At 41.4% G+C, this 26,108-nt stretch overlaps 1 protein-coding gene across 1 annotated transcript in view; it reads right to left on the reverse strand.

Moving 5' to 3' along the window:
* ASAH2 (N-acylsphingosine amidohydrolase 2) overlaps positions 1-26,108 on the reverse strand; it is a 73,789-nt gene that overhangs the window by 31,068 nt on the left and 16,613 nt on the right. Inside the window, exons 2-8 of the mRNA XM_081158711.1 lie at positions 22,412-22,527; positions 19,501-19,632; positions 16,241-16,446; positions 14,026-14,175; positions 10,550-10,726; positions 9,142-9,269; positions 7,890-7,967 (exon numbers count right to left, since the gene is read on the reverse strand). Of these exons, the coding sequence (XP_081014837.1) occupies positions 7,890-7,967; positions 9,142-9,269; positions 10,550-10,726; positions 14,026-14,175; positions 16,241-16,446; positions 19,501-19,627 (866 nt within the window). The 5' untranslated portion in view covers positions 19,628-19,632; positions 22,412-22,527. The remainder of the gene's footprint in view (positions 1-7,889; positions 7,968-9,141; positions 9,270-10,549; positions 10,727-14,025; positions 14,176-16,240; positions 16,447-19,500; positions 19,633-22,411; positions 22,528-26,108) is intronic.

Raw genomic sequence — 26,108 nt, forward strand, 5'->3', positions numbered from 1 at the left:
ACATCTGTTACTTTATTTGAACTTCACAACAACCCTGAGAGACAGGCTGTTGATACCTCCACTCTGCAAGGTGTCTCAGAGAAGCAAAACGGTGGCCCACTTGTCGTAGAGGTGCAAGGCTCAAGTTTGGGTCTTGTGACACCTTGTCCAGTGGCCTTTGTAGGGTCAAACCTCCATCCAGGTGCAAAAGATATTTACAGAATGAAAAGCTGTAAACAGATTAGCTAGAATGATCAAGAAAAGAGACATGCCAATTCATAAAGCTTTAGGCTAATTTAGGATGTTTTAAAAAGAATCTTTTTGATTTACTTCCTCTCTGAAAACTTTTTAAACATTTTAGCTTACATTCCTACCTAAGTGATACAGTGCACAAAACTGAACATTTACATAATGACTGGGGATGTTTTGGACTTCAAGGTCATTGCTCAGGATTCAGTTCTCATTGGCCAACAGATGTATATGTAGGTCAGAGGTGGCCAGCACAACGCCCGCGGGGGCTGGGTAGGCGACATGAGTGAGGTAAGCTGGTTGCTGCAATAGGGCCGGTGAGGACTGTGGGGATCTGCAGGCACTTGCACTGGCTAAAGGCTGCAGTCTCTGCTGTGCCGCAGCCAAATGCTGCCGTATGGGGGGGCAAGCCAGGGCTGCTAGATCTTCCTTTTTTTTTTTTCAAGAAAAACTACAAACCCCGTTTTTTTGAAATAGCTATCTATCTAAAAATGCTTGCAGAAATAAATGGCATGGAAACAAAGGAGGGGAACTGTTACAAATTAAGATACTTAGGACTCATAACCAACAAATAGCATTTGTGAACTATGCTTGGATTCCGATTCAAACAAAATGACTGTAAAAGACATTATTGATGCAATCAGGGAAAACTGAACACAGGCTGGGTTTTAGATCATATTAAGAAATTAATTTTAATTTTGTTGGTTATAATAACAGATTGTAATTACATTTTTAAAGTGTTTATCTGATAGATACTGAAATATTTATGAGTAAAATGACATGATATCTGACATTTGTTTCGGAGGTTTTTTTGCTTTGTGGTTAATCCTACATTTGCAGGAAGATTTTTTTGGTATGTTTTTATTGATTTCAGAGAGAGGAATGGAGAGGGAAAGGGAGAGAGAAATAGAAACATCAATGATGAGAGTCATTGATTGGCTGCCTCCTGCAAGCCCCCTACTGGGGATAGAGCTTGCAACCCAGGCATGTGCCCTGACGGAATTCACCCTTGACCTCCTGGTTCATAGGTCGATGGTCAACCACTGAACCACGCCAGCCAGCCATTACTAAATGTATGTATTATATTATTAATACATTTCCCCTTGCAGTAAGCCTTCCATAATTTGACATTCATTAAAAGTAAACTTACACATATTTGCTTTTAAATATTATAGCAAAACACACAAATGAAAAGGAGCAGAAGAATGAAACAGAATGGCAGAATATCGCTAATTATTGAGCTGAATAATGGTTATGTGGAAATTTATTAGACTAATCACTGTAAATTGGTATATATTTGAATCATTTCAATTTTTTTTAACAGTGTAAGGCCAAATCACCTGCCTGTGGACTGAATTCAGTCCCCAAGGTATACGCTCACCACTGTGCAAAGGGACAGAGGTTTAGGCTGAAAGCAGTTCTGAGGTCATTCCCTAGAACTTACTTGCAAGATTTTTATATTTTTAAAAACTCTTAAATTAGTTTCTGTTTTGTGGCTTGTCTTTTTCTCCTAAAACTTAGGTGCCAGGGGAATTCTACTCAAATAGTGTTTTCCAATTAGCTGGAGTCCACTTTTTGTTTTATTCCACTTAAAAATAGGGTGGTGGCCATGACAATTCCATGGCTCCCCAACCAAAATATTTCTGCCTAATATGATTGCACGAAGGCCGGCCAGGTTGAGCCAGACCGCAGCCCTTCCCATGAAATCAAGGAAAACCGTAGAACAATTCTATCAACGTTGACTACCATTCAGCACTCGTGAGGTGCAGGATTTTCCAAACAGTCTCATGTTACTCCCACAATAACCCGTGGAGTCAGATTCTATCATTATCCTCATTTGACAATCAAGGAAAAGAAGTCTCAGAGTGGTGACGTAACCTGACCAAGGTCACCCAGGTGCAAGTCAAGCTGAAGGATATGAATCCAGGTTCGTCAGACCATAAAGCCCATGTTCTTATCTGCTCTGGGATAATGGCTTAGTCCCTTTGTTCATTCACTTTCTCATTCAATAGACATTTCATAACTTTGGCTCTGTGCCAGATGCCGTGGACGCAGATGATGGATGATGGATGATGACTGAGGCATCATCTTGCCCTTAAGAAATGCTTCAGGGAGAGTGTGACATTTGAGCTGGGTCTTCAAAGATGAGTAGAAACCTGGCAGGGGGATCACTAAAGAAAAGTCATTCATTGCAAAGGCATACAGATGGGCTGAGGGGCAGTGTGTCCAGATGACGGACAGTCACAGTGGCTGGAGCAGAATGCTTAAGAGCAAAGAGAGATGGTGGCTGTGCCATTCATTCAATCAACATGAACTTATTGGTAGCCAAGTGTGTGGTGGGCATTGCGTGAAACCCCAAGGAACATAGAGATGGATCAGCTGTGAAATCCCAATAATATCTGTGAAGGAAGCAAAGGCTAAGAATTTTGGTCTACTAACTAGACTACAAACTTGAATTTTTATTTATTTCATTGAGTTATTTTCATTTCTTTTAGGCCTTAGAAAACTAATTGAACTCTTTCTCTACAACATATAAAAAAGTAAGTATTCAAAAAAGTTATTTAAATTTCAGAATAAGAAGGTGCTTTATTTTTCCTCCTCTTCCATTTGAAATATGTTATTAAAATATCAGACTTGTTACAGCAACCAAAGGACTATGGTAACAGATGAATACATATTAAGATAGGAACAAAGGTGGCCATTTTAAATTAAGAAGGCTGTGCTCACAGCCTGTTTTATCTGATCAGAAATATATTCATCAAAGCAAAGTTCAAAAGAGAGGAAGAAAGGTTTAGGTAGTTTCAAAAGAAATTAGACTACAGACAGAAAAGAATGAATATGTCCCAGTTCATAAACATTTTAAAATGATGATTATGTCATAGCTGGGATGTGCAAGAGGAAGCAGGGCTCAACTTTGTTCAGCCTGACACAATCAAGGTACTGGGGAGACACAAGAGGGTTGAGATTTTATCCTAGGTGGTAGCAAAGTTAGTTAACATTTCTGGATCTCTGTTTCCTGAGACTGAAAAATAATACATTTTAACTATGCTTTTGAATCAATAAACAGAAAACTAATATAGAATATTATAATTATTTTCTCCTCCAATATAAGTGAGGCATTTGGAGCAAAAGGTTTCTAGGGTCTCTTTCAATTTGGACTTTGTGTGCTTCCTACTTTGAAACTGGAAAAAAGGGGGAAAAAGCCAAATGTAAAAAATCAAGCTTCTTAAATATTTCTAAAATAGTAACAAACTTGGCCTAGGTTCCATTCGCCCAGACCTGGGCCAGCATGTCCCTCCCACACGCAGAAAGGTGGCTGACAGAGCAGGTAAGGGGAAGCTGAAGCCCAGCCCTGCTCCTGCTCACTGACCTAGACCTGGGTCAGCCCAGGAGACAGAAAGGCAGTGAAGGACGTGAATAGAGACCAGGGCTTCATAAACCAGCCAGTGCTAATGGAGAATGCTAAAGACAAAGGCAAGATGAGACAGAGACAAGAGAGGGGGTCAAGAATGGTTGGTGAAAGGCAGCCACGGAGTTTTCCCCATTTGCCCTCTGAGTGGGGTAAGTAGACTGAGGGCAGAATGTAGAGGGAAGAATAGGAAGCCACAGGGAATCGACAGTGGGACATTGTAATTCAGGAAGTCATAGTCTTGGATGATAGAGAAGCTTCACACACACACACACACACACACTCCCTGCGACTGAGTTCTGTAAGCCAATATCATTCAAATAAATTAGTGTAACTTCATAAGTTGAATTTTTCTAAGTGGGTACACAAATTACCCAAGCAGGTTACACAAATCACTGTCCCTGTTGTTTTTTAAAATGCGCCTTGAAAAGGGCCCCCTTACATGACCCTTTCTGTATGAATGAAAGGATTCCCAGTGTATAAAACAGAAGCCAGTGGAGCAGTTGGCCAAACACCTGCGCAGACCTTCCTTACAGCTCCAGCAAAGAGAGGCCGCGTCATGCCAACTGCTAGAGGGCCCACGGGGGCTGGGGGGGGAGAGTCCGTGCCACGCCTGCAAACTCAAGGAAGACAACTTGGCAGAGGTGAAGAAACAGAAGTGAGACAAAGCCTGTCGTTGCACCATATTGAGGAAATGAGCCTCTGCCAGAGCCGCCTGCACGAGGGTGACTGCTTGAATCAGCCATGCTGATCAGCTGCCCTTATGACTTTCCTTTGGATGCAGACATTTGAAACCTCTCTGTTTTCTCCTGTCACAGTTTCTTCACACACATGGTGTCTTACTACATCAGGAGATCTCAAGACTCAGTTCCGTCTTCTCCACTGGATGACAGACTCACTCTTTATGGTGCCTTCCAGAGTCTCTCCAAGTGAATTTTGTAAATGCCACACAGCTTATTTTAATTCAGAATTCAAAACATTCCAAATCCGTTCTCAATCATTTACTGTTTCTGCATAAGGCAGTATCAGGCAAAAAGATAAAAATATTTCCCTTAGATCAACTGGAGCAAATAGTGGCCTCGAATTTGTAGAGGATTTCAGGGTCTATGGAATAGTTTCATGCACATAATCCTATTTCATTCCTCGAGTCATCACCCTTCTTCCTAACCTTTCAAGAGCCCTCAACTCCCAAACCCCTCTTAAAACACTTTAATGATATTCCATTCCCCTCAATTATAAAGACCAAAATATCTATCATGGTATCTAATCTCTACCTCTAACTTTATCTCACAATATCCTTTGCACTTCAACCATGCAAACCTTTTATCAGTTCCTCAAAATGGACCACAGGACTTCTGCCCATGCGTGTCCATCTGTGTTAAAAGTTCTTTTCCATTCCATTTTGCCAGTTAATTCCTCCCCTTCCTTTAGTTTTCAGCTGTATTGTCACTTTCTCAGGGAAGTCTTTCCCAGTCTCCCTGACCAGGTCAAATCTCTTTAAGATAGCTCTACCAGCCTTTCTTTCCTAGCATTTAACCCAATTATAATTACACATATTTTTGTATGACTATTTGAAATCCTTTTGCCTCTATCAGTTGACTGTAAGTCCTATAAAAGGCAGCAACTACATCTACTTTTCCTCATCAGTGTATCTATAGTAGTAGTTCAGCTCGTGACACATATATCCTCTAATAGTGAGTGAATGAATGAATGAATGAATGAATGAATGAATAATTTCTGTGTAGAGAGAAGATGTTAAACCTACATTTGATAAATGTAGAAACTGAATCTCATAGAGTTTAAGGGATTTGCTCAAGGAGCACAGAACACAGGTATTTGATTCCAAGGTGATTCCAAGGTATCTGATTTCTGATTTCAAGCCAGGAAATGCATCTTTATAAGAACTGGGAAGTGTTGCATGGCACATAGCAGGTGCCTAGTGCAGACTTGTTAAATGAACAATGGAAACAAAAATGAAAGTAGGAGGAATAAATTATGAATTTAAATATTGTTTTCAGTGTGAAGAAAATAGTTTTGGCTGTCACATTGGGCAGGTCACATCACCTTTCTGGGCCTCAGCTGAAGTTTGAACTTGATTATCTCTGCTGTCTGCAAATCTGAGATTCTGTGCTTCCAAATTCCTCATACTTTGGATTCTAACAGCAGACACCTACATGTTTGTTGAGTTCCTTAGCAGCCCAAATTTGACTTTATGTTTTGGATTATTTTCAATGCACTCAAAGAGCAACTTTCACTATGCAATGAGAGGCAATTAAAGGAGCAATTACATCAAAGATAACACGGAGGCTATAGAAACAATGCAAAGTTATATCTGCCTCCTGTCCCAATCACCCAACTAGCCTGTGAGACCCCTGAAGATAGAGAGGGACCATGACTTGTTCATCATGACATACCCCAAACACACCGGTGTGTACCTGACACTTAGCAAGTCTGTGAAGTTAAATGCTAGGTAGCAACTAATCAGTAGATAGGTTTATTGTAACAAGAGAATGAGTCATATTATGTTGATCCATATAATAAAGTTTATGGGAGTTGTTAGTGTCCTCACTTTAAACCCAAAGAAGTAACCCCAATGCTAAGAGTTCCAAGCACACTAACATGCCAATAATGAAGCTTTTAGAAGAGGTAGATTGTTATTCTATTTCTTACCTCTTAGCTAAAATTATTTTACTTTTTTTTCTTTTTAATCCTCACCTGAGGATATTTTTTTCCATTGCTTTTTCAGAGAGAGTGGAAGGGAGAGAAGGGAGGGCATCAATGTGAGAGAGACACATCAATTGGTTGCCTGATCGAGCCTGCAACCAAGGTACATGCCCTTGGCCAGAATCAAACCCAGGACCCTTCAGTCTGAGGGCCGACGCTCTATCCACTGAGCCAAATCAGCTAGGGTTGAACTTTTTTCTATGTCAGGCACAAAACTGGAGCTTTGCATGCATTATCTCATTTAATCTTCAAACAACCCTATGAGTTATTAATATTCCCATTTTCAAATAGAAGAGTTGAGGTGTAAGTAAATAAGTTACTTTCCCCAGGCCACAGAGATTTGAACCCAAGTCTTAAAATCTAACCTAAAACCTGACCTACTTACCACCATGCTGCTCCCTACCTAGTTATAGAGCCAACCCTGGTATGTGACTTGTGGGTCATAGTCTTCAACATTTCTCTTCACCCCTTATTACTTTTAATTATTGTTCATTTTACTCACATAGAAACTTTCACTTAAATATTTCATAATTCTACCTGGCAGAACCTCACCACATTTACTAACACTTATTATCAACATTTTTAAGGACTCACTTTACCCCTCAATTTTAGAGATAAGAAAACTGAGACACACAGCAGTTACATAACTTGGCCTAAGTAACAGAGCTAAGAAGTTCAGAGTGAACCCAAGCCATTTGCCTCTAGCACCCCAGCGTTAACATACACTCTCCTAGGGCATTTCTGCATCACTTAAAAGTCCACACGTCAAGTATCTGGCACTGTTACCTACCCTGAGTCAGTCCAATTGCAGTGACCAAAATCACCTGTGAATGGGAATGCCTTCTTTTCAGAGAAAACAAAATCCCCAGGTTTTCTTGTACATAAAAAGGTGCTAAAATCGGTGCCAAGCTATAATTGTACATCACCTGCTTCCTTTAAGTGGTCTCAGCTCTGCTTTCATCACTAATTAGCATCATCCTACATTAAAATTCACTCAAGCCTTTTAGGAAAACACAGTAAATAATCTCAAATCCATATTCATTTGCCTGGTTGGTCAGATTGTTTTTTGCATTTTACCAAGAGATAATTGTCTACCATCATAGAAGTTTCATGAATCAGATCTTTCCAAAAAATTTTTTTAATTTAAATATATATATTTATTGTTGACAATATTACAGATGTCCCCTATATAGGATCTTGATACAGTCTTATGCACTAACATTTACTGAGTATATCAAATGCCAGATACTGTGCTGACTTCTTCACCCAGATCCCTCATTTATATAACCCTTTCACTAGCCCTGTTTTACAGGTGAAAAGCTAAACCTGAGAGGCTGAGAACCTTGCCACAGAGCCCACAGCTGGACCTCAGATGTGCCCGATTCCCGAGTCTGGACTCTTAACCACTCAACTTACTCTCAGCCCCTACTGCCACCATTCCAGTCTCTTCCCCACCCTCACCCTTGTAATTAAGGAAAGTTATCCAGACAGAATTTAAAAAAAAAGAAAAAAGAAGTAAACAGAGTACCTGATAAGGCCCAGGTCGTCTCCATTCAAATCTACCATTTTCAAGACTACCATTTCCTTGTCCGTATTGGAAGAATACCTAGTCGCCAAAGCAAAGAAATGTAGTCAGTTTTATGTTGGAACCTGGGCACCATGTGTGATAAATAGCAGAAGCTGGCACAGAAACAAAACCAACAGGCCTCCCAGTGAGCGGGGCTCCCGGCCATACTGTAGGCCCCGGGGACTGCACTCAGGACCTCAGGCCTCAGCCAGAGAAATGGTTTGCAGCTGTGACCAGGGCTGGGGGCACTAGGTTGGCTAGCTGGAGATGAAATACACATTTTTATGTAATATACTCAATATCACATAACATGTATTTCTTACAAAAAGGATTTCCCTTTGAAATTCCTATTCATATCACATTTTAATGGGCCCTCTTAAAAATAGCAGGAAACATGTAAAATCAAAAGCATTCAGCACCCGTGACTTAAAATGTTTTTATGTTCTTCCAAGGGACAGCAGATTCTATTTTCTAAAAAATCAACTCTTTTGAAAGCTATTGAAAAATATGCAGGCAAGTGTAAAATGTCAAGTGGTCAGGTTGAATGAGAGAGTATTTTACATTGTCGCAGTAGCCAACTACACCTCTTCCGTTGCAAACCTGACTCATCACTTAAAAAAAAAAAAAAAAAAGACCAAGTAATCATCTCCCTTAGTCACTCCATTTAATTATTCTAGTTTTATTTCTTGTTCTTCCAGTATTTTTATTCAGTTATCTCCTCTCTCTTGCCACATTCTCTTGAGCTAAGATGATTTCTTCTGAATAACATAATCAAAAGAGCTACTCATTAATTTAACAAATACTTGTTATGCACATTTTTATCTCCACTTTACAGATCAAGAAAGTGAGAGCCAATAAATTAAGATAAGAAAATCACTTATCATCCTCACCATATATGTCCTAAAGGTCACTCAAGTAGGAAGTGACAAAGTTAAGATGAGCCCACCAGTCTGTCGGATTCCACAGCCTGGAGCCCTTCAAACCCTCACACTGCCTCCCACAGCGGGAAGACACGTGCGAAGGTTGGTGTGCGTTTCTATGTTTACCTTTTATTTCTGCTCATCTTAGATTATAAACATGCTTTGAAATTATTATCGCTCTAATACTTTTTTAGGATCCCACCACATTCGTCAAGTAACAACCTTGCTCTTAGATTTTGTTACCATCTCCCACAGGAAGTACGTGATTTCACTTTGACCATTACCCTCCTCACCTTATTCTCTCTAACAGTGGATTCTGAAGGTAAGAAAAAGGGCTTCGGTTGATTTGTGCACCCTCCACATTTCCTTTATTGATAAAGATTTTTCCTGGTTTCATATTTTTGTGTGCTATCTCAATGCTCTGTGGGTTTAAAAAAAAAAAAAAAAAAAAGATTTGTAAAGTTAGAAATCCTGTTGGGAATGATGACTCAGTCAATATAAACAGAAGAGGCCCGAGGACAATTTCCTGGGTCTCCAACCTGTTCCCACTGTGGATGAAAGCTGGAAGCCACTCGGCTGGGGTGGCTGGAGATAAACAAGCATGGCCTTCAGGGCTGAGACAGAAAAAGTGCTGTGTCCAGAGAAGCACACGCCAGCCAGCCCCTGACTGCTGACTCAGCATGTCCGCCAGCTCAGGGGGCGCAAACGGGAGACTAGACCCCTACAACACCAGGACAGGATTTGTCAACATGTCGGTATTTCCACCCTCAACCCCGTCTCCATCCCACCACACTCTAAGACAGAGTTTTTCAAACTTTGAGAAGCACACTAAGCAATACGGTTTCCATCATAATTTAATGCACATCAACATATATGTCCTAAAACAAAGTTCACAATGCATACTAGGCACTATGATGTTTTCCAACTTTTTTATTTTAGGCCTTTTTTGTCATGCTTTTTGCAACCCATGAAATTGATTTCATAAAGCCATTTGTAGATTGCTAGCGACCATCTGAAAAACAGTGTTGCAAAGAAATGTCTGCCTTTGCCAACTGGATCTCTGGATTTGGGGGTGGGGATGACAAGACAGAGAGAGACTAAACCTGAAAGGCAAAGGAATGAAGAAAGAAACATTAGCAAAGACCCTGTGGAAGAAAATTATAAGCTGGAAGATAGGAGAGAGAGGAGTTAAAAAAAAAAAAAAAGAAAGGAAAAAAAAGCTACCCAAACCATGAGTGGGAGGAAAGTGTGGGGGTACTGGTAGGAGCACCATGTCAGTCTAAAGCTATTGTAGAGGACTTGAGAAGTGAGGAATGTATCCATTGAATCTCCTTGATACTCCTTGGGAAACGCAAGGAAATATTGGGCAATACAAGGAAAGATTGGAATTATTTGTAATTACTGTTGGTTCCTTGATGGGTCGATGTCTTTTCATGTGACTTTGTGCAAGAACAAGCCATGTGGGGCCCTAATTTGTAAGGGTCACATACAAATTGTCTTCTGTCTCTTTAGATGACTATATGAGGGTTACTGCCATAGAATCCTCCTCTCCCAATCAGTGCCAGGAGTTAGGAAGGGGGAAGGGAGGGAGGTGCTAAGACTATGCTCAGACCAAGATCCTACAGGGACTGTCTCCACAGCACACTCCTAAAACACTGTGACCCATGGGAAGAACAGCTCCCTCTGGGGTTCTCTGCCTACCTTCACGATGCCCGTGACCATGTAATTGAAAGTTCGATTGCTGAATCCTTCACTGGCAATTACAAACACGGTGTACTGGAAATATCCTGCTGGAGCAGAGTGTGTGTGAGTGCCACTCAGGATCACATTGTCTCTTCTGTACAGGGAGCCATATTTACTTTTCAGTCTGTTCAGAACCTTCAAAAAAAAAACCACAACAAAACAGAACTAAGAAGAGAGAGAACTCACGCGCTTAGCATGAGAAAAGGCCCTAATTAGTCCAATCACTCATCCAGACCAGTGACTTCCCTGTCAAGTGGCCCTTCACTCTACATATCACCACAGTACAGCTACGGGACATAAATAGTTTATATTGTATATACAGCTTCAGTACATCATCGTGGAAGTAACAACAACAGTAATAACAATAGCTAACATTTTATAGATTCTTGCTATGTGCAAGCACACACAATGCTAGGTATTACATACATTATGTCATTTTAAAATTACAATAACCTCAAGAGGTATGTACGTTTAACCCTGTCTTCTAGCTGATAACATCAAAGTGTACAGAAGTTAAATAATTTGCCCACTGATCTAATAAATAGCAGAGCCTGAATCCAGATCCAAGTCTCTCTAACTGTAGAGTCTCTCTTACCCATTCATCTTTCCACACATACCATTAATACCCAGGCACTGTTCTAAACACTAGGAATATATGAGGTTCCAACTCTGAAGAAGTTTTTATTCTAATAAGAGAGAAAGATAATAAAGAATAAAATAAATATGCAATATTATATAGCTTATCACTTATCATGCTATGAAGCAAAATAGCTCTGGGTAAGGAAAAAGAAGATAGTGGGTATTAGTGAGGAAAGACCTTTCCAAAGAGGTTACCCTTCATCAGAGCCTTAAGTGAAGAGGGCAATCTGGTCATGTAATACCTGGGGGAAAAGCACTGTGGGAGCAGTAAATAGACAGTGTGAAGTCCTCTTTACTGTACTGTGTCGCTTCCCAAAAGGAGAGCTCATATTCCCCAACACTGACCAATGTACTTATTGGTCTGGGGGAAGTCAACACTATAACCTAATGATACCCCAGAAATCCTGTGGAGAAGTCCATGTGGAGAGGAACCATCTTGTCAGCACTAACTTGCTAGCCATTTGGGTGAGCAACCTTAGAAGAAGACCCTTCAACCACTGTCAAGCCTTCAAACAGCTGCCGTGAGTTTAACCTCATGACACAGAAGTGATAATAGGTGACCTCTGTTGTAACTTACGTCAGAATCACCCATGCCAGCCTCTCTGCTTTTCCTGACCGGCAGAAGTCCTGAACAATGATACATGACTATTCCTGCTTTAAACTGAGTTTTCCAGATAACTCTTTGTACAGCAATACATGACTGATAACAAAGGGACTCAGGGAATGTTCATTGAGTTAATTGATTAATGAACATCCAAATGCATGATTAGTGTCTTTGTATGGTACATACACATCAAAAAAAACCACAACAGGGAGAAAATTAGTGATGTTGCTAAGTACCTATTTCTGATTATGCTTTAATCCACAGCAATCTGAAGTTTGGTATTCTTGTGGTTTCTTTGTGAAAGATACTTTAATTTTTTTTATGTCAAAAATTAAAAATAGCGAAAGTGTCAAACCCAAAGCGACCTTCCTCAATGTAAGATGCTATCACCTAATACCAGGGACCATTACAGAAGCTTGTTTATAGCAGAGATGGCAAATACTGCTCATCCCATGCACTCAGTCCTGTTTATCTGTGGTTACTGTCAGAAGCCGTGTGTTGAGAAGGATTCTGAATCCAAATCTGGGTTTATCAAAAAAGGAGTGCCTTTTCTGATGTCTATCTCGACTATTGCATTAGCAGTGGTATACTGATAAGCTGTCTCTTCGAAAGAAGAAAAAAAAAAAAGCCCTCCTTTGTATTGTTTGCCAATTTGTATGGTATAAATACTCCCACCATAGTCAACTTCGAGCTACCAAAAGTTTCGCCAGCAGTTCACAAAATTCCTGGATATTTAACAATCTGTTCTCACTGGAACATAAGGGAGTAGCAGCAATGAGTGTGCCATATACTTAACATACCTAAAGACATCCATTCAGTCTCTTCTATTTTGGGTGAAGAGCTACACCACCCTCATTCTAGTCATGTGAACATTGAAGCAGGAAGATCTTACAAACCACCTTGCCTCATTAACCTCTCCATGCCCCAAACACCAGTTGCTAGGTTACGAGGTCCACAGAAGCAATCTTGGGACACCAGTCAATGTGGAAAGGGAATGTGATACAACCAGACGAATCCCTCTGACCAAGTAGCCCACATCCCACCCTCCACCCAGTATGTTTCCATGCAGGCTATCAATGCATTTTCCCTCTAAGGTAAGAGAATAATGTGACTTTTAAGAATATATGCTCTGGCCTGGCTGGGCGTGGCTCAGCAGTTGAGCATCGACCTAGGATCTAGGCGATCAGGGTTCGATTCCCGGTCAGGGCACATGCCCGGGTTGCGGGCTCAATCAATGACTCTCTCATCATTGATATTCCTATCTCTCTCTCTCCCTCTCCTTTCCTCTCTCTGAGATCAATAAAGATACTTTTTTTTTAAAAAAAAAAAAAGAATATATGCTCTCGGATCAGGTATATATGTGTTAAGAACCAAGCTTTGCCACTTCCCAACTGTGTGAATTTGGAAAAGTTAATTACCCTCTTTAAGACTTAGATTCCTTATCCATAAAATGGGAATAACAGCAGACCCACCTCATTTTTGAAGTAAGTGTAAGGGTGGGGGAAATACTTAATCCCCTCTCTCCCTGTTTCCGTAGATGGAAGAGGCTTCTTTCCACTCCCGAAGAGGGAGTGACTTTGGAGAAATGCTCTTAGGCCCTCCCATCACCCCTCTCACCTGACCCTTCATACAGTGGAAGAACAAAGTGTTTAAAAGGTTAGACTGATAGAACACGACACTTAATAACGGACATTTAGTGGTCCCTGTTCTGGGGACTCCAGTGTCTCCCCTTTCTCACTCATGAATATGCAAGCGGACCTCAGAGAGCCCAGCCTCACTTCAGTGTTGCATTTTTAATTCTCACCTTGTTACTTACATCTATTCTCAGCTGTCTAGAAACTTGAGGGGAGGGTTACTGATTAATTGACACACTCAGACTTCTATTAAGGAAGATTAAATGAGAAATGTATATGAAGTCCCCCTGGAACGTAATAAGCTTTCAAAAAACATCAGCATTAATCACGATGATGCACCATCAGCAGAACTGAAAGCAGGTTTTGACCAAGATGATTTGGGATGGGAAAATGTGGGCCACTCCTCACCCGACTGTCCGCTGGATTGTCAAGAGCTTATAACGTGCGGGTAGCAGGAATTTACTGGGTGAAAACCCAGGAGGGCTTAGCTACGCTCACAATTGTCCACAGACTTGTCTTTAACATCGCGTCATTTCTTTTTCACATCAGTCACTCACCTCCAGCCTCAGTCGTTGGGATATCATGCCTATGTCGACACTGACAAACGCCATTCGACTGGACCCGTCGGGTTCAGCCATGACGAAAGCACGACTGTACAGCCTGGTGAGGAGGCCCCGTGCGTTCTGGCCACTTTTCCCGTAGCCCATCTGAAAGGGAAGAGAGAATCAGAGCTGCTCTGTCTCACCCACCCACCCACACACCAGAGAACACACTCACCCACGGAGGAAACGGCTGCTTAGGAAACAAAGGAAGGCAAGCCACAGGACAGAGAGCTTTACCCTTTGAGGCATCGAGGGACTTGGAGGGTATTACGCTGAGTGAAATAAGCCAGTGAGAGAAAGGCAAGCACCACATGATCTCACTTATTTGTGGAATCTAAAGAACAAAATAAACTGATGAACAAAATAGGTCGGGAGGCATGGATGCGTGGAACAGACTGAGGGATCTCAGAGGGAAAGGCGGGGGTGGGGGGCAGGAAGAGATTCACCAAAGAACTTATATGCTTATATGCACAGCCCATGGACACAGGCCGTAGTGCAGGGAGGCCCTGGGGGAGAAAATGGGGGCATGTGTAATACTGTCAACAATAAAAATTTTTTAAAAAGAATAAAGCCAACATCATAAAAGAGTCTTCAATCCTCTGTGTAGAAAAATGTAAAGGCAAAGTAGTGATAAGCCCTTCAGTAGCTATTCACTGCCCTATGGGCGCGGAAGGAGCTGGTGTGGCTCAGAATTTTTCGACTGCCCTGGAGACCTTTCGGAGCTTCTCTGTTGTTGTTGTGTTTATCTGTTTCAAAAAAGACACCTGCCTATCTAAGGTACTAGACAAGGAAATGATTTCCTTCCCACCATCCACAGTGCCCAGAAACATCCTGAAATTGAAGGCTCCCTTACTTTGGTTGTTGATGTGTGTTTGTTTATTTGTTTGTTTGTTTGTTTTGTCCTGAAGAAAATGGTTTCTTTACGATTAAGTAATCCGTACTGAGGGTACCTAACCCTGGCTTTTTCCACTGTCCCTCCCTGAGCCAAGTCAGATCAAATACACATATCCCGGCCCCTTCTCTCACCATGCTGTAAAACCTACCCTTAAAGTCTGCCCTGGTCTCCAGAATGCTCCCTCTACTGCTTGCTTTACCCTCATGTGGGTGTTTATTTAGGGGTACTTTCCAGATTCAGTTTTCAGAAAAAACAGGGAATACAGGTGACTCTTGAACAATATATGTCTAGACTGTGCACGTCTACTTATGCATGAATTTTTTTCAATACAGTCAGCCCTTCAGGGTTTCACAGCCTTGGATTCAACCAACCACAGATCGAAAACAGTATTTTCACATTCTTAACTGTCGATCTGCGGTATATTGAATCTGTGGATGTGAAAGGCCAACTGTAGTTAAGTTTTGGGGAAGTCAAAAGTTATATATGAATTTTCCACTGTGCAGGGTTGGCAACCCTAACCCCCGTATTGTTCTAGGGTCACCTGTAATTCCTCGAATCTAATTCCTTGAAACATTATTGGTAGGAAGGAAACAATCCCACCAGACAACCTCATGCTCTGGTTTCCTAGGGAATGGCTGATATAAATGGTATTATAACCATCAGAGTCAGGAAGTTGCATGCTAGCAGCCAACAGGCCACATCTAACACATTGAAAGATTTTACACGGCTAATGCACTGTTGGCCCATGCTAGGTTTCCAGTTTTAACTAACTAGAATTGCCTACATTTTCCAACTGAGAAAGTTAAATCCTCAGATTTTCAATCCAGAGATATTCTGGTTTCTCTTGAAAAAATTGATAGATTTATTAACCCTGAGTCTACATTTTCATATGGCAACAATCAGCTAGAATCATGCACTTTCTAGTGGCACCACAGTCCCTGCAACTTCCTACTGTCCCTCAGTTGATATTCACTAGATGTTTATTATCCTATCTGCCTGCTTCAGTCAGTTACAGAACCTGCCCATCTGCTGTAGTATTTCAGTTTCCCAGCCCTGCCACTTCATGAAAAGCAGCCAACTGTCTTTACAAGGGAGCTGTGGTTGAATAAATGGTCCTCTCTTCCTTATAGGACAATATTCATAGTGTTACAAGAGCAGTGAAGTCAACAATAGAAAAGCAAGAAGATGATGCTATAATAATCAGGAATAAATACAGGATTCAAAATAGTAAAATTATTTATTTCAGCCTCTTTGAGGAGCCCATGATTTACCTACCATATTGATATCTGCTACTTGTCCTGTGCAGTCAGCTCGCCCAACACCAATGTGGTAGCCACTGAAGTTCTGAAATAGAGGAGGCTCTGGGGTAGTAGACACTGGGGACACCTTGGTGGTTGTGGGGCCTTTTGTGGGTGTTGAGTGTTGAGGGGCTGTGGAGCCCTGGGTGGACTGAGGGCTCTCAGTGGGTGGAAAACCAGAATCTAAAAATAGAATAAAATATTTGAGACTTGAATTGGGGTAGTAAACACACAATACAATATACAGATGATGTATTGTAGAATTGTATACCTGAATCTATATAATTTTATTAACCAATGTCACCTCAGTAAATTCAATTAAATAATAAATAAAATTTAAGAAAATAAAAATAGCATAAGATATTTGAGAAAAAAAAAATTCAGCCCACTAATTTGTCAGCATCAATTAGAACTTATAAGTTCAGGTTCCCAAGGAAAAATCTTTGTATAGTCTCATGGGTGTAAGATACACGGTGGAAAACATCTCAGGAGCTTGTTTTATATCAATCCTAGGATGATCTTTTTCTTGACTGGACGTGCTTCAGCCAAATAATAAAGGTCTCCTTCAAATGTCCCCCAGCTTCTCTTCACAAGCCATTCTTTGTCAAACTTGTCACCCTTCATTCACTCACCATGTGCTTCTATACCAGCCAAACATACTAGGTGCCAGGTTCCTGGCACACAACCTACTAACTCAGCTTCTGGGGGGTTGCTTCTGCCACCCTCTTCATCCAGGATCCTTACTCCTTTCTGCTCTGCCAACCGGTCTCCACTATCCCCTTCAGAGTTGGTTCATTTCCATCACACCCACATCCAGCTCAAACCCTCATCTCCAGGATGCCACACCAGCTGTCTCTACCCTCCTCAACCTTCTCAAGATTTTTATTATTTTTTAGACTTGTTCTTTTCTTAAGATTTTTTAAAATAGATTTTCAGAGAGAGAGGAAGGGAGAAGGAGAGAGAGAAAGAAATATCAATGTAAGAGTAAAACATCGATTGGCTGCCTCCTGCACACCCCCCTACCGGGGATCGAGCCCACAACCTGGGTATGTGCCCTGACCGGGATTGAGCCGGCAACCTTTCTGTGCATGGGACAATGCCCAATCCACTGAGTCACACCAGCCAGGGCTAAAGACTTATTCCTAATGCAACCTAGATCGTTGTATACGGGTTGACATAGTTCTACCTTATGGTAATGATTTTCATATCACCATATACGTATAAGTACACACTATAATCTTTATCAATATATATATCACATATACATACAAATATCAGGGAAGCAGAATAGCATTGAGACTCAGAGGGCAGGTGACAGAAATAAACAGCCTGGATTTGAAAACTGACTTTACCAATTACTAGCTGAACAAATCACTTGGGCTATTTACCCTAATTTTCTCATCTATAAACTAGAGATGATAATAATAATAATAATACCTGGATTTGGGGTTGTTCCTGGGGTTGTTTTGAACAATAAATATGTTAATGCATATTAAAAATGTAGAGTAATGGCTGGCTTATAGCTTTGGTTTTCTTTACATATTTTGACATCTTACATATACATTTTAGTTGCTTGTTTGATTCCAACTTAGACAACAGCCAGGGGTGGCCAAGGTGGCAGAGGTCAGTGTCACAAGGCATTAGTGGTCAGGAAGTCATTAGGCAAGAGATTAACAGCTAACTCATTATGGGATCCTAGAATTTTGAAGCTCAAAAAACCTTAGAGGTCACCTAGTCCAATCTCCTCAGTTTTACGTATGAGAATACTAAAGCCCAGACAGTAACTTAACCAAGATTTCATAGAGAACATATGATTAATCAGATGCCCAAACCAGATCTTCCAACTCAGAGTATGATGCACTTTCAATGACATTCCAGATGGAGTTAAAATCTGTATCTTTTCTTCCCCAAGCCCATGTCCCCTACAAGACATCAAGTCTTGCAAGAAAGGAAGCAGGAGCATTTGCTGTTGCTTTATTGATTACGACGTAGGAATGTGGTGCCAACCAAAGCAAAACTTACTCACATAGCCAAGGGCAAGCTCTGTGTGATCTCAAAGCCTCAGCTTCCATATCTGTAAAATGGTACTAAGACTAGCATCCACCTATGTAGAAGCTTTATGAGAATTCAATGAGAAATGTATATAGACTCCTGACTACAGTGCTTGCCAAAAAGTAACCCTTCAATATTGATAGCCTCCCTGAGTCTCATTTCAAGAGCTAAATCTAGATAAGCACTACAGAGCCTTTCATTTCTAGCAGTCCAGGATCCTGCTCTCCCCACTGCTGGCACAGAGGATCTCTGGTCCTCTGAATTTGCAGGGAATTCAGAGCATGGGGTCATGTTAGAGAATACACTAGAAAAGAGAAAAGGCCATAGAAGTAAAGACATGCCATCTTCCTCTCCATTTGGCCTGAGCATTCAATCCCCACTGTTTTCTCTACTCATTTAACAGGTATAATATAACCTAACCCTGAAGCAGAGGTTTTATCGAAGGCCCATGAGCCCATTTTTGCTTGTAAATATAGCCTAGATAGTTTTCAAAAACTAAATCATTCTTAACTCTAAAAAAATAAAAAAATAAAAAATCAAATCAAGATATGTCTAAACACCCCAATGTCTAGCTTCTCTTGAAAACTCAGGAGAATTGAGTCCATGTTTATCATAACAACAATCAGCTGGTGCACAAGAGGGGCTGTGGACCGTCTTCACCAAAATCGCAGCTGCCCCCATCCTGGTCCACCGCCCCACTGGACCTCATTTACAGAGCTTGATCGGCCCTCCAAAGGACTTGAATGCAAGACTCTCTTCTTTAAGGCTTTTTAAAGACTAATTGATACTTGTGGATCTTTCATTCTCCTTTCACCCCCAGCAGAAGATGATGCCCAAAAAAAAGGCAAAGGGAAAGAAAAGGGGCTCAGGGCAAAAGCTCACATTACTGGGCCCTGAAGAATTCTGAACGGTGTTTAGATCTGAGGAAATGTGAAAGAGAAACAACTGCATGTCAGGTGCTATCAACTTTGGGGGCAAAGGTAAACTTGATAAAAACTGCTTTCAATGCAGAAAGAACAATTTAATGTAAAGGTTAGGTGGCTATCCCAGGCTGCCTAAGTACGTATCGAACTGTCCAGTTATCAGCATTATCAACAGACACTCTTTCTTGCCTTGATGTCTGCAGTAATCAAGAAGCTTTCTGCAGGCCTAGGCACAGCATCCGAGAGAGCCCATGACACTTGCCTTTGTGATTTTCAATGGTCCCACTGGTGATAAACAAGAGGCTGAGCAGGGCCACCGTGATCGCAGTCATCATTATAAGGAGGAAAATCAGGGACGTCTCTAATGTGGAGAAGGTACGTTTGGCCATTTCTCCTAAGGAAAAAGCAGAGATGGAAGAAGAAATAAGGAAGAGGCAGAAAAAGACAGAATCACACATTAAAATGCATATGCTTCAAGCTGCCCGAGATGTCTTAGCTCTGTCATGTGAAGAGACTATACCAGTCAAGTACAGGGAGCACACTCACCACTGGTTCCACATCCCAAGCCCATAGCAGACAAGACCAATCGATTGCAGCACTCTGATGAGTTCAGGTGGGGTTTCCAAATCCTTCTCAGCACAGTACTCATCCTGGTATCCACCACTCAGCCTTCGGCATTGTCAACTAAGCAAAAATCTACTTGCATTTCTTGGCTACATCATTACTGTTTTCATTTATGGTGATGATGCTCTTTAGGGGTTTAGGTTGGAGCACTTCTGTCAATGGGGATGACTGATCCACCCACATTGTACTTGTGAGAAGACTTACTGAGGTGTGGGCTCTACTCTGTGGTCATAGACTAAGGCACATCTTGTCCACGTGGAGGTGAAATCCATACCTTAGGCCTTTAAACTGTATGCTCTAACTTTAAATACTACCTGATAGGAAAATGGCATGGAAAAGGGGTTTGGCATCTCTGGTCTCAAGCCAAGTGTTACTGAAATTTCCCTCTTCAGTGATAAGAAGGATCTCACACATTTTGCAAACCCTGTAGCAAACGATGAGGAAAAATAATGCCCCTGTGTTCTAGAAAAGCAGAAAATGTCCTTACAAATCCCTTAAGATATTTTGTTATTTTATTTTTTAAATCCTCACCCACGGTTCCTTAGGATATTTTAGGAGGAAAATTCAGCATTGCTCAGAGGAACCACAGAAGCTAAAAAGTCATATAGCATTAACAGGAGAAAGTATCCTATGGTCATTAAAAGTTGGATTCTGAAGTCTGACTCCAGAATTTAAATCTCGTTTCTGCCACTTACTGCAACTGAACTTGGGAAATCCCAGACAATGAGCCTCAGTTTCTCCATCTGTAAATAGGAATATGATTATGATAATTTTAGTACCTATCTCATAGAATTCCTATAAAAATAAGGGGAGAGAATGCAAGTAATAATTTTTTTGTTCCATGGAATGTAGTAAGTGCTCAAAATGTTGACATTCATCATTGGGTTCCAAAATGCAAAGACTCTGCTCTTCACAGTCCTTGAAGGGAGTTTATAGGAGACTACCATTAAAGGATTATTGGAATCACAGGTGGGGAATTAAGAGCCTACTTTCTTAGCCCATGCTTTAGGAAGCCTGGGCAGTGAGATGGGATTGGAATCCCAAGACTTGCCTCCCCCAAATCGTCATATGTGGCTAAGATACTGCTACCCCCAAGAGTTGTAAACTGGCGACAAACAGTTGTGTTTAGTATGGTCCAGGCTATTTTTTGTTTCAGTTTGACTTAGTTGGCAAGATAAAAGATAAATCTTACAATTTTTCTATGGAGTCCACATTTATAAATCTGAAACTTCAAATTTTCTTTTAAAATACTTCATAAAATATGGCAACACTGAGCCAGCATTCCCATGTGCCAAGAGTTTCAAAACTTAGTAGATGCTGTTCCATTTAGATGGGGCATGTCTTCTCCAACCTGCCATAGTTCCTACCTAGTGGGCCTTGTCCATTTAAGTTGCTACCTGGTCTTAGTCATTTTATTTTGCAACCTCTGGACTAGAGGTTAAAAATTAGCCTACCAGCAAACACTTCAGAAGTAGGGCTGAACTGGGAGATGAACTCAGCAACATTAGGGACAAAGAGACTGAAACATCTTCCCAAATTTCCTGGTTATTGGTAGGCTTTCCTACCAATGGTACCACCATGATCACCTTCAACATCAGCTGCAGGAACAACTTCAAACTTAGGGCAGAACAAATTAGTTCTGTATCTTGGTCCCAAGTTTCACTGAGAGCCCCTAGAAGTCAGGAAGCACATCTAAGATATGCCCCTGAAACACTGATGATCCAAAGAGGTTTACTAGTCATTAGCTATTGTTTTAGTAGCAAACTTCAAACCCAATTATACCTAGTTCTTGCTCTAAGCTTTCGTTTCTATAAGCCTTTCTGTTAGCTGAGACAGCTTCTCTACAAAAAAAAAAAAAAAAGGCAATTTAAAATGGATGACTGACAGTTGGGCCTACCACCCCCAGATCAGCTACAGGCAAATTGTATCTGTAAATGTGGTCATGTGGTAGGAGCCCATTAACAAACAGACATGGTACAAAACCATACTTTTTTTTTTTGCTAGTTTTTCTCTGTTGACTGATTACCACTATTGGCCTTTCGCACACGTCAACAGCAGTACTTGATTTAACATTCGAGTTTCCACCTCTTACTCAGATTTCAGTGATGTGTATTTCACCACTCATATTTTGTTGTCAGGATTACTGCCAACATATTACAATCCTTTTTGAAGCCACTAGCATTATTTATTTCTCATAATGATTAAAATCTGACTTTGAACATTAAAGCAAATGGTTTGTCTGCTTCAGAAGGCAAATGAACCAATGATTACATTTTAAAGGGTAATACATTCCCTAATGGTTCCGTTAATCTAGCATAAGCCTGAAAGGTCAGTGATGAGGCTCTAGACAATAGCAAGCCACTTGTCACATCTTTACCATGCTGAAGTCCCTATTTCTCAAGACTGAAAGTAAAGAGTAAAAATTTGGCAAAACGAGTCTCCAAAGCTAAGAGAATGGGGTGAAGGTTTAGGGTGTCATCAAGATCTCTGAGGCAATGGATGATTCAAGACCCATCCCTCCCTCTCCAAGAAAATATAGTGATTCTTACCTTTTTCAACCACTTAAAAGAATGTCTGCATCCAGTAAAGCAAATGGTGGTCCAGAATCGTCTTTCCTTTCCCCTTGCACGTTGCTCAGCTAAGACTTCTCAGCACTTTCTGATGCCTATGGAGGAAAGATTTTCACAGCGACATCCAGGAGAGTTAGAGTTCTCAGTATCGTAACTTTGTGGGCTTGGTACAAGGATAAGATTAAACTATATTGATAACAAAAGGCTTATGTGCAAACTCGCCCATGGGACAGCCTGATACTGTGGTAGAAGTTGCAGAAGGCCTGCAGGGCTGAAGGTCAGTGCTATGCAATGTCTACAAGCTGGATCACACACACACACACACACACACACACACACACAGCACCTGCTTTATTCACCTCTGGTCACTCAGCAACATTAGGGTATCATTAGGGTAGGCTATGGGTCCCACTGGGCAAAAATTTACACCAATTTCAGAACAGAAAAGCATTTTTAATTTTTAGATTCTCATGTGTAAAAAGATGTAAAATTTTTAATTAACTAAGAATATGAACAATGAATATGTAACAGGAAGAAAGCTGTGAAATCATCAAAAATTATATTAAAAAACTTAATGGCATGGAAAATTACTAATAACATCAGGTTAAGTTTATAAAACATTCGATCCCATTTATGTAAAGTATACATTATTTAGATAGGCATGGATAAAAGGACTATAAAAAAGTACAGCAAAATGATAAGAAGTAATTATCTGGTGTTAAGATTATGGCTGTTTTTTGTTTGTTTGTTTTTCTATCTTTTGACTCTTGGTATTTTCTGTCATATCCATGTAGTAATGGGAAAAATAAGATATTTACCCCCTCTTGGAAAGTATACACTTGATAACAGCATGAAGTTAAACAATGGCCCCCAAGAGACAAAGAGAGCCAGAAATAGGCCAAAGTCCTCTGTTTTTCCAAGTAAACTTGAGCTGTCCAGGAAGTAGTTTGAAGAAGATTGTACAGGCCACTTAATTCCTGGCAGACTTTGCAGAGAGACCAGCCCTCAATGGTCCCTCCCTCCCGCCTTTCGTTAGCATAATGCTGAAAACAAATCTGAGGCAACGCCCAATTCAAGAACACAATACAGAGTGAGCTGCTTCCTCCCCTGCCCATATTCCCATTCTAGGGGCAACCACCACCCACATTTTGTGAATCTTTCCCAAAATGATTCTAAACATATTTCTATGTATTTTGGATACAACTAGAATAATTCTGCTTTTCTTCACTTAATGTGTAGTAGAGAATGTAACTACATATAGAATGTATGTAGGTCTCATCCTTATTATAATGGCTGTGCGATATCTGGTTATATGATATATCTGTAAATTCCTAGAAGCAAAATTGCTGGGTCGAAGGGGAGCATTTAAAATTTTGTGTCAATATTTGCATATAACCCCACATGGGGGCAGTGCCGGCACCTCCACTAACAGGACAGCCCAGGCCCTCTGACCCTTGTCACTGTGACGGGGGGAAAAAAAAAAGCTTTTTCCTTGTGGTCTTCATTTGCTTTCTCTTCTGAATTAGGCCAAATATATTCATCTGTTTTAAAAGCAGAGATCATAGAGATATAAATGCCTCCACATAGAGCACTTAGTAATGTATCTTAGCTCCTTCTCTACTACTACAGTTAAACGGTGGTATTAAACAAGTTTTGTCTGTGTGTTTATTTTATGTTAGAATTCTTGGTGCCCAGCAACAGAGACCAAATAGAGCTAACTTAAGGCAGAGGGAAAGGGAGAGAGAATAAATTCAATGGAAGGCAGCAAAAGAGATTGAAGACTCGGGTTCAAGAATGCCAAAGATCTGGGCAGCTCCCCCCATCTAAGTGGTGGGAGCTACCGAACAACCTCTTTAGGGTGTCACCACAGAGATGAGTCCCCTCCAAGTGCACTATCTTTGTGCTGCTCTACTCAGGATTTAATTCCTGAAACAAAACATCTGACTGGCCTAACTCAGATAATACACTTATCCCTTTCCTAGATGGATACTTCAAAAGAAGAACCAATGAGAACATATCCGAAGAGGAAAGGATAGTTCTCCAAAATAAAATCATGCTGTCAAACAGATACCACTGGTGATCTGCCATCGGATTTCCTTTTCCCTTGCAGTGGGGCAGCCTCTGAACTGCCCCTGTGGTCCCTTCCCGACCTCTCCAGACGTCTTCCTCCCCATAAAAAGAAGCCTTGCCATGCTCATTCACTCTGAGACCTGCTGGGTGACCCACATATCCAGTCAGATAAGATCATTTTAACCAGGGTTATAATATAATATACCATTTGCCCCAGACAACATTTAAAGGCCTGTATCTAAAAATTAAGGGGCGAGAGTCAAGAAGATTCCAAGCACTATCGCAGAGCCAGTGGAAGAAAGATGGTGGGCCAAGGGGACTTCTGTTGTCCATCAAAACAGCTGGCTCCCATAGCCAGGAATCACACTACCGCGGAGTGAAGAAGATATAATCATAGCAAATATTTTCTATCTATTTGATTTCTGTCTGGATGGCCCTCTGATAAATCCTGGTAGCTAGAATAAAGATGACTGTCCTCTACTCCCGACCCCAAGCCACTCAGGCAGGCACACAGACTCTACCATTTTATAGATGAGAGCGCAGGCGCGGGACAGGGTGATTAAAGAGAGCACGATCCAGCCACAGCTACTCCAGGATGCGAGGCCGAGTCTGCAGACTCCTAGGCAAGACCTCCTGCCTCCCACCAAACCCTCACTGTCTATCGCCAGGGCCTGGGCCCCCGCGCGGCGGCCCCGGGGTGTGCAGGTCCAGTGTCCACGCCTCACCGGCAGACTATGAAGCAAAGCCACGTCCTCTGTCCTCTGACCGCCCTTCAGAGGGAGAAACCACCTGGCACACGGTGAAGGCAGCTGGGGAGGAACACAAGCCGTGTTCAAGCCACGGGATGTTTCTCCCCAGCCCCAGCTCCTTAACCATTGCCCAGTGATCGTCAGCACCACAAATTCTAACATTTTACTTATGCCTGCAGGGCCGCGGCCTAGGAAGGCCTGAAGTGCATTTCATCTGCTCCATGGTTGCATCCCTTTTTGCTCTTTAATTCCTGGTATAATTGAAGATTCAATTACTTTTTAAAAGCGTATAGTATTTCACATACTACCCAGATTGTGTGGTCTCTAATTGCTATTTCTTGCCCTAGCTGGTTGGGCTCAGTGGCTAGAGCATCGGCCCACAGGCTGAAGGGTGCGGGTTCAGTTCCAGCCATGGGCACGCACCTCGGCTGCAGGCTCCATCCTGGCCCCGGTCGGGGCGCATGAGGGAGGCAACCAATCGATGTGTCTCTCTCACATAGATATCTCTCTCTCTCTCTCTCTCTCCCCGTTCCACTCTCTCTGAAAAGCAATGGAAAAAATATCCTCAGGTGAGGATTAAAAATAATAAATAAGTAAATAAATAAACAAATAAATTCTGTTTCTTGCTAAAAGGAGCAAGAGACCTTTGAAGAAATGGCTGGGTCTGAGGCAAGAAATACATAAACTAAACCTGCAACATTTGTTCATACCAGAAATCAAGGAAGTCATCAAGACAACTAGAATTGTGTCAAAATGGTCCTAGCCAGTGTTGCTGAATGGTTAGAGTGTTGGCCCACGCACTGAAGGGTTGTGGGTTCGATTCCTTGTCAAGGGCATTTCCCTGGGTTGCTGGCCCC

This window comes from Miniopterus schreibersii, assembly GCF_964146895.1.
Source record: "Miniopterus schreibersii genome assembly, chromosome: 14".
Taxonomy (NCBI): domain Eukaryota; kingdom Metazoa; phylum Chordata; class Mammalia; order Chiroptera; family Miniopteridae; genus Miniopterus; species Miniopterus schreibersii.